This window comes from Carettochelys insculpta, chromosome 13, assembly GCF_033958435.1.
Source record: "Carettochelys insculpta isolate YL-2023 chromosome 13, ASM3395843v1, whole genome shotgun sequence".
In the NCBI taxonomy this organism is placed as follows: Eukaryota; Metazoa; Chordata; order Testudines; family Carettochelyidae; genus Carettochelys; species Carettochelys insculpta.
Genome location: NC_134149.1, coordinates 41,510,668 through 41,525,013, shown reverse-complemented (window position 1 = coordinate 41,525,013; position 14,346 = coordinate 41,510,668). Strand labels below are relative to the sequence as shown.

General features: G+C 57.4%; 1 protein-coding gene across 2 annotated transcripts in view; it reads left to right on the top strand.

Moving 5' to 3' along the window:
• The window catches only part of BTK (Bruton tyrosine kinase), a 28,350-nt gene that overhangs the window by 8,561 nt on the left and 5,443 nt on the right, over nt 1-14,346 (top strand). For both annotated transcript variants that reach the window (XM_075007425.1, XM_075007424.1), the window contains exons 2-13: nt 2,331-2,522; nt 3,428-3,526; nt 4,309-4,377; nt 5,699-5,780; nt 8,757-8,885; nt 9,006-9,073; nt 9,710-9,891; nt 10,254-10,316; nt 11,208-11,262; nt 12,191-12,273; nt 12,446-12,573; nt 14,258-14,335. In XM_075007425.1, the coding sequence (XP_074863526.1) occupies nt 2,382-2,522; nt 3,428-3,526; nt 4,309-4,377; nt 5,699-5,780; nt 8,757-8,885; nt 9,006-9,073; nt 9,710-9,891; nt 10,254-10,316; nt 11,208-11,262; nt 12,191-12,273; nt 12,446-12,573; nt 14,258-14,335 (1,177 nt within the window). In that variant the 5' untranslated portion in view covers nt 2,331-2,381. The remainder of the gene's footprint in view (nt 1-2,330; nt 2,523-3,427; nt 3,527-4,308; nt 4,378-5,698; nt 5,781-8,756; nt 8,886-9,005; nt 9,074-9,709; nt 9,892-10,253; nt 10,317-11,207; nt 11,263-12,190; nt 12,274-12,445; nt 12,574-14,257; nt 14,336-14,346) is intronic.

The following is a 14,346-nucleotide window of genomic DNA, read 5'->3' as shown; positions in this document are numbered from 1 at the left end:
GAGGATAACTTTGGACTAGCCTGTACACCTAAATTCCGCACTATAGGCTTTGATAGGATTGTTGTCACTGACTTCAGTGGCAGCAGGATTGAGCCTTAAAACCAAGGACTGGTGAGCTCGTAACTTCAGTGAAGCATATGGGACTGCGCATGTTACTCCTGTGCATCGTAACTATGCTTTTGATTCTCATTGAATTAGTTTTGTAATACCCCACAGCGGTGCCTTCCAGGGGTTAACGCTTCCTGCGTGCAGACTTGTCTGCCTTTGTGTCTGTATGGAAGGGGCTGCTTTCCTTGTTCGTACAAGAGTGGAAAGGGAAGAGGGATTCTCTGAACCATTCATTGTTCCCTGTTTCTCCAACATCTCTCTTCTGACCCTTCTCCCTCCAAATCAATAAGCCTCGGCCCTGCCTATAATACGCCTGTAACAGTGGCTTCAAAAAATTTGAGTCTTTCTCCCTTGCCCTTAGCATCTCGCCTTTCGTTACGATGTATCTCTGTGATTACCCAGCCCTGCAAAGTGCTCTGGGGCACACCTTGCAGTGGATGAAAGGCATTCGACAAAACAAAGCTGTATTTTTTAAGGGATTGTTTAAAGAATCTCCTACTATCATTAGTTTGGAGCATTCCGCCAGGGGGAAAACAGAAGCAATTTTGACATCAAGTGAAACGGACATCACTTGCCGCTTACAGGCATCCAATGTTAACGATGTTTAACAGGCGAAGAATTGGGCCTCTTGCAATGGGCACAGCCAAACAGTGTTTTAGGGTAACTAAGTGAAGCTTCCATCTGTGACCATCCAGGCCATCAGTCAGTCTTGGGCAGATTTAAGGTCATGCTGAGGCCTTTTCAGACTAGGCCAAAATTCAACCAACTGTTAAAGCTTCCCAGCTACAAACTATTCCACGTGTGGAAAGTGAGTAGTTCTAGGTTGTTACTTCCAGTGTGGCACCGTGGAGATAAATGAGTTGCAAACCCAGGAGCTCACAGTCAACACAGAGCACCAGAGAGCCCCTGGGTTCTGTTCAGGTCCATGTGTGGTTTTCCAGTGCTTGGGGCTTGAATCCCGAGCTTGGATTTGGGCCCGGTTCTACCTGGATCCGTTCACCAGGAGACCCAAGAGAATTGCTCTGCTGCTGTTGTGGAGGGGATGACCCACCAGGAGACTCTGTGGATGCTTGTTTGAACCAAAGTGCTGAGCCTCAGACCCAGCTAAGCTGTGGTGGGAGAGGGGCCTACACTAAGGTGGTTTATAGGCTGCTCTCCTCACGGTAGCTGTGTCCCCAGGTCTCTCCCAGTAAGTCTTGACCCTGCTCCTTTCTGGCAGGTACCATCTCCCCTTGGGCTTGCTGGCTCCTTCCCAGGCAGCTCTCACCAGCCCTCCTTCGCTCCTTCCCAGGCGCCGGGGGACCTCTTTTCAGCCCAGTGGGGAGGCAGCTGGCCAGTCACAGCTACACTGGCCTCTTCCCTCATAAAGCAGCCAGGACCAAGGCAGGATCCCTTCCCCATTCCTCCAGCCCCAGGGCTGCCAGGACTGTGACTATTGCAAACTACAGCAGCTGTTCTCACTCACCCCAGCTAGTACCAGCTCCCAAGTCAGGTCAGGTGGAAGGACTGGAGCGCTCCAGGCTGGCCCACTCCCCCAGGCACACACCTATCACATCTCTTGTACCGCGGATCATGGGGGAGGATGGGATGAAGCTCCCCCATCAGGGCAGCTTCTGGCCTCTTTGTTCAGGAGCCAGGTGCTAGCCACAAACCCCCACAATCTCATCAGTGACAGCAGCAGTCCCCACGCTGCAGTCAGCCGTGGTGCTCCTGAGACGCATCAGCCCCAAGGTGCGCCTTCGTCTCCCCTCCCAGCCAGCCGCGTGTCCCAGGGCCCACGTTAGCCCGGACTAACGGCACTAGTTCCCAGCATGATCGTTCGGGATCTCACTGTAGCTGAGACCTGCTCAGAGACCATCTTTCTTGGCCTTATGGGGCCTCAGTCATGAAAAACCTAATACAGCAGTAAAACAGGAAACTGAGAGATAATGATCAAGTGTGTAAATTACACCCCCTTTCCCTCGCCTCTTTGTGACCACATCTTCAGCCATTAACATCTCCAGCCTCAGCTTGCTCCCCTCCCAGTTTGAATGGGTACAGAATGCTAGGCTGGGGTCTCCCTCTGCCTTCCCCTAGTGACAGCGGGAGCTAACAGGACCCCCGCGATGTCCCACTGACATCAATGACAGCTGTGGGGCCAGAGGTCTAGAACTCTGGCTGATGAGAGGCCAGCATCTGGCAGGCTGCTCGCTGACTGCCCGGTCTCTGCTTTGCTTTGGCAGCGGCAGCCCAAGCAGTGTGGTGTGGAGGAAGACGAGGAGGAGGAGGACAGCATGGCCTCTGCTATCCTGGAAAGCATCTTCCTGAAGCGCTCTCAGCAGAAGAAGAAGACTTCTCCTCTGAACTTCAAGAAGCGCCTCTTCCTGCTGACGGAAAGCAAGCTGTCCTACTACGAGTATGACTTTGAACGTGGGGTGAGTCCCAGGGCCTAGGGCAAAGCAGGGCACGTCACTGCGGGGGCAGGGGTGGCTCTGTCCGAGCCCCCGCTGGAGGACACAGGAATGCTGTCTCCGGGCCAAGCAGTGACTCTCAGGGGCAGCAGGCTGGCAGTGCAGGGGGTGCTCGGCAGAAGAGAGGTGGGGAGGAAGGGACGTTTGACCTGGTTACTCTCTGAGGCTCAGCAATCCTATGCAGGCAGAGATTGAGAGTGGAGTAAGAGTCCGGGCTGGTGCCTAGAGCTAAAGCCAGCAGCCAGCTTGGAGGCACATCACACCCCAAGCTTAGTGGCTGGCCCCTTTCTCTCTGCATAAGGGGACCCCCACCCCGCCATCAGGGTTCCCTCTAAGTTTTTCCATGGCTGAGCGGAATAAATGTTACATGCACCGAGGCATTTGCAGACGTACGCCACCAGTAGAGACACAGGCTGCCGGTGCTTTGCTAAGTGGCACCTGAATCTCTCCTGGGTGGCTGCCCCAGCGCTTAGTGTAGCGGGAAAACTGACCCCTACCCGTCTGCTCCTAACCACTTGCTGATCAGCCCCAAACTGTGCAGCTCCCAGCCCTCGCTAGTGCCACGGGGCTGCAACAGAAGTCTCAGGGCTGACGGGGCCTTCGCTGCCCCTCCAAGCACTTATTCACAGAGCAGCTGCTCAGGAGACGGTCAGTACACACCAAGGTCTCCGGAGGCAGCTGCCGGTACCTTGTGGTGGTCCCGGAGCCACTGGACGGGAGTATCACGTGTTGGGCCAAATCCTTCTCTTGGGTACAGATGTCAGCAGCAGCTGCATGCAGGGGTCTGGGGCAGCGTCTGTGCTGAAGTCTCACCACGAGGGGCTGGTCTCCCCCTCCCCCCAACTCCTCTTCCTGGTTCTCCTTTGCAGCGGCGAGGCAGTAAGAAGGGGTCTGTGGACATTGAGAAAATCACCTGTGTGGAGACGGTGATGCCCGAGAATAACCCTCCTCCGGAGCGGCAGGTGCCGGTGAGAAAACAACCCCCTTCTTGTTCCATCCCCAGTGCTTCCTCCCAGCCCAGCTCTGCCTGCTGGGCAGAGCCCATCGTACCGCGCCGGTTGGGGGCCCAGCCCTGCTTCACTTCTACCCTGAAATGGGGCTGTGTCCTGCACTGAACTGGCCCTGGTTCCTCTGGGGAATTGCAGGTGTGGCTTCTGGCTGCAGGCCCCTGCGGGAACTGAGGAAATCCTGGCTGGAGGTTCCTGGCCTGCTCCAGTGCCTGTGGGCTCCAGGAGTCGATTCCTCAAGGCCTGGGGAAGGGTTGTGCTCCATTTCCAAATGGGTTGTCACTCCGGTCCTTGGGGCACACTGGCTCCGCTGCATGGTGGTTAGCCCTGGTCCGCACCAGAAGGAAGTGCAGGTGTAGGGGTTGGCTGCTGGCTCAGCCTCACGGGCCGCAGTCCCTGGGGTGGCAGAGACTCAGGAACAGGCTTTGGGTTAGTCTGCCACTGGCACCAGTGCCTGGCTGAGATCCTTGGTGCCAGGCAGTGGGCAGCCTGCAGGCTGGACACGGCCCTACATGCTCTGACCTGCCAGAAGGCAGACGAAGGCAGCAGCAGTTTAAGATCCCCAAAGACCGGGGAGGCGCCTGTGTCACAGAGCCCGGAGATCCGGAGCCGTGGATTCATCACGCAGCACCGATCTGTGGCGCCACCAGACGCTACACGTCCGTGCTGGGGGCTGGCACTTGGGTACTGCAGGCCCCGGCAGCCAGGCTCCAGGCTGTAAACCCACCGTCTGTCTCTTGCAGAGGAAAGGGGAGGAGTACAACGAGATGGAGCAGATCTCGATCATAGAGCGCTTCCCATACCCCTTCCAGGTGAGTCACTCTCCCGCTTGCTCCCGCCGGGGCTGGCGGCAAGGAGCCCAGGCTTGGATGGTGTCGGAGGGGGCTAGCGTTCCTAGGCGTTGCTGTACTGGGATCCCACCAGGGCTGGGTGCTGTGCCAAGTCCACTTGGAAAGTGGCGCCAGCTGGCCAGGAACCCTGCACTCCTGCTCCGGGATCAGGGTGCGCACGCGGGGCGCTCGCCTGCACCCAGGCTTAAGCTAACGAATTGTCAACGGCAGACAAGCCCACCGTGCCTAAGCTTCCCCTTTGTGCCCTGGGGATGAGGGGCCGGCCCTGCCTCGGGGGGCGGCGGGAGGTTCCCAGGCCCTGCGGCCTTGAGGGCTAGAGAAGCGCCAGATGTTGATGTGAAACTGGTGGTAGGTGTGTGGCACAGCTCAGCCACGCCCACGGCTGCCACCTGCGCTGCTGCAGCACCGCTATTTATACTCCTGCTAGCTCAACGAGCGCCCAGCGCCGCGCGTGGTGAGGACGTGGCTGTAGTTTCCGTTCCATTGCGTTGCTCACAGTGTCACCACGCCGGATGCCAGGCGGCAGGTCAGGGTCTGAACCAGGCCTGAGCAACACCACTGGAATCCAGGTCCAAACTTCCCCCAAACTGCAGGCCCAGGCTTTTGGCTCAACCCACCCCAGAGCTGGGGCTCTGCTGCAGAGCCTGGACCTGGGGACGTTTAGCTCTGGGGTGTGGTTCAGGCCCATCTCCAGTAGCTTGGCTGGTGGGTTAGCTGCCTAAAGACAGTTTCCTTGTTTTGAGTTCTGGAGACTTAAAGGCATTTTGCTCTTTGTGGCCCGAATTCCGTCTGAATTGCCCTCCTCAGCCCCTCTCTGACCCAGGCGTGATACGTGGCTGGGCCACATGAGCTCCCTGCCCATTCTCTGCTGTCAGAGTCCCGGTCGGTGAACAAAGCAGCCCCTGAAATAATGAAAGTCGAAGGAGGAAGTGGAAAGTCTCGGGGGAGGGGGCTTATTTATAACCACCTGGTCACAGTCCCATAAGCACAGCATAGGGGCCCAGATGAAATTAAAGGGGTTATATGTAACCCTCACACCCAGAGGCCGTTCACTGTCCCACATCGTGGTACCCAGACCCCGTCACAGATGAAGAATGTGCCCTCTACAGCCTAAGCAGAGAGCCAGCTGGCCTTTAGCTCAAGCTGTGGAGGCGCCCATTCGAAGCTCCAGAGGTCTGCCTGTGGGCAGTTACATACGCCCAGCAGGAGTAAGTTAAAGGCCCCAGTACCAACCTTCTCCCTAAAGGGATGCTCTGGACAGTACCGTCTGTCTGTCCCGCAGGTGGTGTATGATGAAGGGCCCCTCTACGTCTTCTCCCCGACAGAGGAGTTACGCAAACGCTGGATCCACCAGCTGAAGAGTGGTGAGTTTCTGGCTGTCACAAGGAGCCTTTTTCAAAACCTGGCTCGGGGCCAGCCTTGCCTCTCGTTTTTCCCATCCCTGGGCGGAACAAATTTTGCTGCATGCCCGAGGCATGAGCAGATGCGCACCACCAATAGAAACACGCTACCGGCTGTGCGTGCCTGTGGGTGCTCTGCTAAACAGCTGGGCGGCACCTGAATCTCTCCTGGGCGGCCGCCCACGTGCTCAGCTTACAGGGAACCCCGCTTGGAGCAAGGCAGGTGCCCGAGCCCCACTGCCTGTGGGTGGGGCAATGACATCAGCTCTGGGCTAGGCTCATAGCCCTTTCATCTGAGCCGGGACCCGTTGCAGTGACTCGGTGCAGCCGGGGTGTAACAGTTGTGGCCATCTGAAATCTGATGGAGAGGGGTGTGTGCAGCTGTGGGCTCGAGCATGAGGCGGGAGATTAGCTGGCAGAAATGACACAGGGAAGTTCACCCATGCAAGCCGGAAGGATGTCAGGCTGATAACAGGGAAGTCAGTTATTGCACGACAACCCCCAGCTTCTGAAACAGCAGGCGGGTAGCCGAGCTTGTCGCTCAGCCCAGCTCTTCGGTTGGAGGGCTGGGCTGCGTTCACGGTACTCTGCTCCCTCTCGGTCTGGCACTGTGACCTCATCTCCCTATTAGCCAACCCGGCAGTGCTGTGCCTTCAGCTCACAACCCCGCAGCGATTGCTGCCGGAGAGCCCAAACTCAGCCCTGAGTAATGAAGCTGCAGTAGCCTCCCGAGGGCGGGAGACGAGGGCTGTCAGCGGACATGTGGACTCGTTGACGCTGGCACCTTGGAGAGCAGGTTGCATGGGTGGTTTGAGCATCGGCCTTGTGAACCCAGGGTTGTGAGCTCAATCCTTGGGGAGGCTGTTTAAGGGTCTGGGGCGAATAGCTTGAAAACGACTCTCTCAGGGATGGTGCTCGGCCCTGCTGAGAGGGCGGGCGACTGGCTGACCTCCCAACGTCCCTTCCAGCCCTGTGACGTATGGGTGGAGTTGTGCTGTGCTGTGGCATTCTGCTGGAGAACCACAGGCCACTTTGCCACAACAGTCATGTGATTTGACTGCCTAGTAAGGAGGACAGAACAGCAGCTTTAGGACCTGCTCCCAGGAGAGGCTCCGGAACAAGCAGGCGAGGAGAGACCCACCCAAGGAGGGAGGGAAATGAACCTCCCCAGCGCCACCACAGTGCAGCAACCTCCTTGGCCTGTGTCCAGATCCAGAGCTGACCTCAGCAGCTGGGCGTTTCCAGCTGTAGGGCTGGCGTGGGACCATGGGGTGGGAAGGGGTCAGCTTTAGAAATTAACCACCATCGTCACAGGTCTTGGAAGGCAACAGGGCAGAGTGGTGACAGATGTGCTGGGAGAGTGATGCCTTTCCAGAGGGTGGGTGTGGGGATCTCGTCTCATTTCCCTTGCTCGGGGCTGAAGGAGGAAAGGGTCCTCTTGGACCCTGTACAGGTACATGGTGTGAGTCAGGTGCCGCTGATGGTGCGGTGGCTGGCAACCAGCTGCTCCCATTGGCTCTAGGGGAGTTACTCCCAGGTTGTGCTCCATAAAAATGTCCCAGGGTTGTCTGGCACATGAGAGCAAACAGCTGGAGCTCCCCAGCCTGCCTGTGCATTTGTCTTTTCATGCACGGGCCTCATGCCAGGGCAGCTGTCCTGGGCCAGAGTCTCAGGGCTGGCCATTGGGCACCTGGAACCACTCAAGATGGCCGTAAGATACATGTGCCCGGCAGTTAAACGCTCATGGTTGGCCGATGTCCGCTAGGGGGTGTTTAATGCAGTGTGGACATTTGGGCTGGAGCCTGGGCTCTGTGACCCTTCTCCAGCTGAAGAAAAAAACCATCTCCTCCATGGTTACAGCCCCATAGCCCGCGCCTCCTGCCGACGGAGCAGCTGACGCTAGCCAGCAACAAGTGTTTAATTGCAGTGCAGGCATGCGTTATATGGTTCCTGAGCCTCTGCTCACTGGACACACGCCTGGCACTGAAGAACATTTTAGAGCAGCCTCAGAGTGCCCTGAACTGTGCTGATTGCCACACCCCAAAGGATCTGTCCAGCGCTCCGGTGTGCAAGGGAGTTCCAGCCAGACATTTCTCAAACCCATCCCCCAAGCTATGGGCTTTGAGAGCAGTGCTGTGCTGACTTCACTCCCCTGCAGGATCCTTCTGCCCAAGGAGAGGCCACAGCTAGACAACAAAGCCACCTGTCTGGTTTCTCTTCCTGGGCCAATGCAAAGCAAGCTCAACAGGGCTGAACATATGGCTTGTAGCGCCTTCCCTGTCTTTTCTTTCCAGCGCAATCACTGAAGTGTCGCTAATATTGGCAATAACTAAACCTACTCAGATCCACCACCACCACTGCGGGGTAAAGTCCTTTGGTCACAGCCCTCCTGAAAGCCGCTCAGCCTCCGCTTCCCTCTGTCTGGTCCTGGCTTGTGTACTGGAGTCCCTGATTTCAGGACCACTGGAAAGCCAGGACTTGACAAACTTCAGCAGGCCTCGCCTTGTCTCAACCAAAGGGAAGAGTCACCCAAAGAAGCGTATGGAGTGACCGGACAGTAGAGAGTCTAATCCCGACTGCCTGAAGGCCTGCGGGGGAGGGAGAGGTTATCAGCTTAGCAGGGTTTGAGGTCTGCGTTCGGGGTCCCCAGTGATAAAAAACTAGCTAGTTTCTCCTAGGCTCTGCAGCCCTGGTCAAGAGCTCTACAGCTTCAGTCACACCATGGAGGACAGATTAAGTGAGAGTTTGAGGAGGGTAGGGTTGGCGAGGCGGGACACGCCGCTATGCCAGTTCTGAGTGAGGGAGCGAGGCCTGGATAGGTAGGTGTGAGTGTGAGGCGGGCCTGGGGTGCAGAGCTGATGGGAGCTGTGAGGTGAGGCCCTGACTCCTTGGGGAGGGGGCAACGCCCGTTGTACAAACGAGCTTCCTCTCCTGCTGCAGTGATCCGCTACAACAATGACCTGGTGCAGAAGTACCACCCTTGCTTCTGGATTGACGGCCAGTACCTCTGCTGTTCTCAGACAGCCAAAACCGCCATGGGTTGCCAGGTCCTGGAGAGCAAGAATGGAAGTAAGAGCCCACCTGCCACCCCACGCTGCCCTCCATCCCCTTCCTCATCCCGTCCCCAGGAGGCAGGCTCTGGCCTCCTTCCCAGTCGCTGCTGCTTTTACTGCATTTCTTATCTTAAAGGTTTAAAGACCGGGAGGTCTCATCGCAAGACAAAGAAGCCGCTTCCCCCAACCCCTGAGGAGGATCAGGTATAAGGGAAGTAGCTGGGACTGGCACTTGTCCTGGGGCAGCCTGTCTCCTGGAGGCCTGGAGCCAGGCAGCCCTCAGCTAAGGCGTGTCAGAGCAGCCGGTTCCAGGAAGGAGCCCCAGGTGTGGCACCGGCTGAGCAGGAAGCGTGGCTCTTAGCTCCAGCCAGAGAGGCAGGCAGGAAGGCTCTCTGAGAAGCCTGGGAGAGCTCAAGCAGAGCCCCAGGGAGGAGAGCTGGGCCACGGGGAGGAATTTCAGCCCAGGGAGGGAAGAGAAGGCCTGGAGGAAGGTTGCACCAGAGAGGTCGTGGGGCCAGAGTGGGATGGGCCCGGCCCTCTGCTGAGAGAGAACTGAGTGTCTGCGGAGAGGCCAGCCCTGAGTGAGGGAGGGAAGGCTCAGAGCCCGGACAGGCCACAGGAACCGCAGCTGTTTTCTAAAGACTCAAGAGGGGACATGGGGGTCTAACCCTGTCCTGGGTGCAGGTGAGTGCCCTGGAGAGACACGCAGGGGGCGCTGAGGTGGGGCCCAGGTAGGGCCAGGGTGACACACTCTGGGACCAGCCTCCCTGTACTGCAGACGGTGAAGGGTGGGCGCTGGGGTGCTCACTCCGGTCTGTGCTTTCCCTCCACCCCGGAAAGATGGTGATGAAGCCGCTGCCCCCCGAGCCATCTCCCAGCGCTGCGGGGGAGCTGAAGAAGGTGGTGGCGCTGTACGACTACCAGCCAATGAACGCCCAGGACTTGCAGCTGCAGAAGGGGGAGGAGTACTTCATCCTGGAGGAAAGCATGCAGCCCTGGTGGAGAGCCCGGGACAAGAACGGGTAAGAGCCCTGGCGCGGACGGCATGAGGGAGACAGACAGCCCGGCCGCTGCCACGGCACCCTGCCCGCGTCGGGCCCTGCCCCAGCTCCAAGACGGTCGTGATACAGTCTGCGCCAGGGTCAGGGAGAGGGAGGCAGCTCGGGCAGGGGGTTCAGAGGGAGGATGAGGACTGCGGAGAGCTGGCCGTGGCTGCCCTTGGTCCCTGTCTGACCCAAAGCCCGCTGGAGTCCACAGAGAGACACTTTTTGGCACCAGGGAGCTTTAGTCTCTGGCTATTTTCCATTAGGCTTTCTGGGCTGGGATTCCAGGAGCTCCCTGAGCTCCCCGAGGCCAGGCTGATGGGCTCTCTTTTCTGTTGCAGGAGGGAGGGTTACCTCCCCAGCAACTACGTCACTGAGGCCAAGAATTCCCTGGAGATTTTTGAGTGAGTATGGGAAGTCAAGGGGCCAGTCACCGGTAGGTCTGGGCTTCCCTTGGACCTCTCGTTGTTAAGTACGAGATGTGCCCAGTGTTGCTGGAGTCCTTAACTCAAATAAGTTCTGTTTTACTTCATTCAAATCATTGCTGTGGGATGGGGCTGGGGGAGACGGGTTCAGTACACAGGCTGCCCTGGGGAGAGAGGACCACCCCAGCCCTCTCTCAGTGCAACAGCTTGGGGCCAGGTGAGCAGCATCTGGGGCACAGACAGACACAAACAGAGAAACCCTCTGAAATATAAAGTAGATGACTGTCTCATTCTCCACCCAAGCCCCCTACTAGCCCACAAGGTTAGAGCCATCCCAGTCCCCATCTCTGGCCACTTGCTGCCCCCCTGTGGTCATTCCACAGTATAACTGTCCCTCCTACCAGACCCGTCCCTTTCCATTTCATGAGAAACAGTCACATTCCAGGCACATCCCATTGTCCTGGCACAGCCCAACCCTGATTGCGCTCTCAGTTACGATAAGAGGAAGCTGCACAACAAATTTGGTGGTTCTGGCTCTTACCGTTTAGGAGGAGTTCCTGAACAAACAGACTCACAGGCAGAAACACACAAAGTTTCTAAAATATATAGTACAGAGTTTGAACTTCTCAGCTCCCTCTGCTCCTTCCGCCCCACCCCACAGGAGGGGCTGGCTCTGCCACTGGGCCTTGCATGCTTCCTTTGTTTTCCTGAAAGGCCTGCCTGAAGATCTAGCTCTGGAAAAGGGGAGGGAGGGAGGGAGTAGGAGAGCTGTGAGCCAGTGTGCATTGCCAGGGAGCTGGGACCCCACCCTCCACTCCGTCTCCTGCCCAGGGACCTCTCCATAATCATAGCCATGTTCTCTCGTTCCAGGTGGTATTCCAAAAACATAACTCGCAGCCAAGCCGAGCAACTGTTGAAACAAGAGGTGACTGTGATAGCAGTGAAAATGAGAGACCTAACCCCATTAGGAGCCCTTCTCCACTGCAGTCCTTGCAGGGCTCTTCTCAGAGCCCAGACCCAATGCACGCCAGCAAGGAAAGCCACGGGGTCACCTCCACAGCCCAGTCTCCCTGCTCGGGGTCTTGCTCTCTGAACCCCCCAGCAGGACGCAGCAAAGCTGTTGTGTTCTGCTAAGAGCACCGTCCTCCCAGCGGAAAGGACTCCGGGGAACACCAGCAATGCCATTTCAATATGAATTAACGGCATCTTGAGGCCGGGCCAGATTTCTAGCGGGTGTCGAGCATGGTAGCTCCATGCAAGTCTGTGGAGACTTTACAGCCTCTGAGGATCCGGCCTGAGGTGGAGCGACTCTAAAGCTGCTGCCTCCTTTGAGCTAGGGAGGGCTACAGAGCCTGCTGTGGAATAGTTTTTCCAGTGAGCCAGAGATGGCTGATCACAGGGGGCTGCCTTGCAGAGTCCATGAGTCCCAGACCAGCCTGGGGTGGGATGGCCAAGTCCAAAGGTCCAGTCAGAAGACACAGCAAAATGAAACCAAGAGATCTACTCCAGCCTGAGCCACACGCGATCCCTGTGCCTGGCCTGTGCAGTCCTACTCCCTGCCCGCTGCAGGCCTCTTGAGCAGACAGGAGACCCTGCCTCAGGGCCTGCCTGAGCTGGGCCCTCCAGCTGATTGTCCTCTTTTCGCCCCCACCCACTCCAGGGAGCCATCCCCTTAGAGTGACTGGCCCTGCAGGATCCAATTCACTTTAACCCTTGTCTGCCCTCTCCCCGCTGGAGGGGGAACAATACCAGTGAGTGGGGAGGTAGTTTGGGATTGTCTAGTTCCATCCCTTGTCTCCTCACAGGCATCCAGCCCTGTCCTCCATGCTGAATCCCTTTTCTCTGTGTTTCAGGGGAAAGAAGGAGGCTTCATTGTCCGAGATTCCACCAGCAAGACAGGAAAATACACAGTCTCTGTGTTTGCCAAGACCCCGGGGTAAGCGCCACCTTTGAGGTGGTTTTCCTTTCACTGGGGCAGCGGATGAGCGTCTGTTCCCTTGCTGCCCTTTGCTCAGGTGCCCATTTTCTGGGCCTGCCTCCCTCACAAGAAGCTGACAGCCCCTCTGGGCCCCTCTCCAGGCGCTGACTGTGTGTGCTTGGCTCTGCAGGGACCTGCAGGGAGTGATTCGCCATTACGTGGTGTGCTCCACGTCCCAGAATCAGTATTACTTGGCAGAGAAGCACTTCTTCAACACCATCCCGGAGCTCATCACGTACCATCAGCACAATTCTGCTGGTGAGCACGCCAGGGGACGAGGACACGGGCAGAGCAGACTTTTATCTGGGCCCCATACTCTGCACTAGCTCTGCACGTTCCTCTCCAAGGCACTCCTATCTACTCACCTCTGGCAGCAGGACCGGAGGGAGAAAGAGCTTGTGGCGTGATTTCCCCCTCGCTGTCGCTGGGGCTCTCTAGAAGAACAGAGGCCCATAGGCAGGTTAAGAAACCACTTCTCAAAGAGGGCTCAGCAAATCAGAGGAGGGTGAAATGGTCCAGGCAAAGGCAGGATGAAGCTTCACCTTTGCGTTTGGTGGCACTTCTATGGGCAGAACATGCTTGCGGGGGTTTTGGGCTTCTCAAACTTTATTGCACTGTGTGACCCCTTCTGACGACAAGCCCTGCTGCCCCAGATGGACGGGGGAGGCGGGTGCAAAGTCTAAGAGCTTCAGCCCCAGGAAGGGGACCTGTAGCTTGAGCCCTACCACACGTGGCTGGAGCCTTCTGACGCCTGCTGGCTTTGGTCCCAGTTAATGGAGCCAGTGCTTTAGCCTGGATGGTGCGACAGGCTTTGGGCCAGGGCCCCCAGGAAGTCTAAACTGGTCCTTGAAACCCCGTTAGAATGAGGTTGTGACCCACTTTGGGGCCACTGGTGTGGGACACTCCCAGTGGCAGGGTGCTGTCTCAGAACGACCCCTTGTGGCACGCACCCCCTCCTCCTGGGATTCAGAGGTAAACCAGGCACATCCAGAGCATTAAGGAATATTCCCTTTCCCCTGGAGCCTGATTTAATTAGTGGAACGACCTTCCCGCAAAGGAGCTCTTGCTTCATGGCAGGGTCTTCCCACCCTCCCTAGAGCTGAGGGGAGTTCCTGTCGGACTCCTCCCTGCTTGGCCCTCCCTGTTGGGTTGTGCTCCTCAAGCCAGACCAGCGGTGGCAGCCAGCCCCTCACCAGAGGCCCCTTTTTATCTTAGGCTGCGTCTACACTAGGCAAAGGAAGTCGACTGCAGATACTCAGTTCTAGCTACAGCAATCGCGTAGCTAGAGTCGATGTATCTGCACTCGGCTTAGTTGTCCATCCTTACGGAAGAAGGCTGACGGGAGATCGACCTCCCTTACTTCTCGCATCTCGCGAGGAGTACAGAGGTCAGCTGCAGCCCTGAGAGGTTGATTTTCCGTGCTCCTATGAGACGTGAACGGGTCAATCTTCCAGGCTAGGGTAGGCATAGCCTCAGTCCTTTTCTCCCCGGGTTGCGTGAGCTCAAGAGGTAGCAACCTTCCTTTGCTGGTGTCTCTAAGCAATCCTCTCCTTTGGAGCAGCCCTCCTCCAAGTGTTGCTCTGCCAGCCTTTTCCGACTCAGTAGTCAATTGTCTGCACTGGAGGCTGGTTGGCCACCACGTGCTTACAGGTGGCCTGAGGTGGTCTCCTTTGGCTTGAACACAGAAAGATTAGTCTGACTCCTCCTGAAGGGGACATCTCCTCCTCAGTCCCCCATTTCGGGAGGTTGTGACACTCTTGGCCCCAGGAAGCACGACAGGCCAAACAGCACTGGGACCCAAAGCAAGGCCCGTGGCTGGGGGCTGATGCAAGAACATCCATGTCTTCCTGTGGTGTACGCTGGAGGCCCATGCTCTTCTCAGGAACGTCGGGGTACCCAGGGCAGGGCTGAACCTCACACTAACCCATTTGCTGTTTTTCAGGGCTCATATCCAGACTGAAATACCCCGTGTCTCAACAACAGCGGAAGAATGCCCCCTCCACAGCAGGGCTGGGTTATGGTAATGTTCTT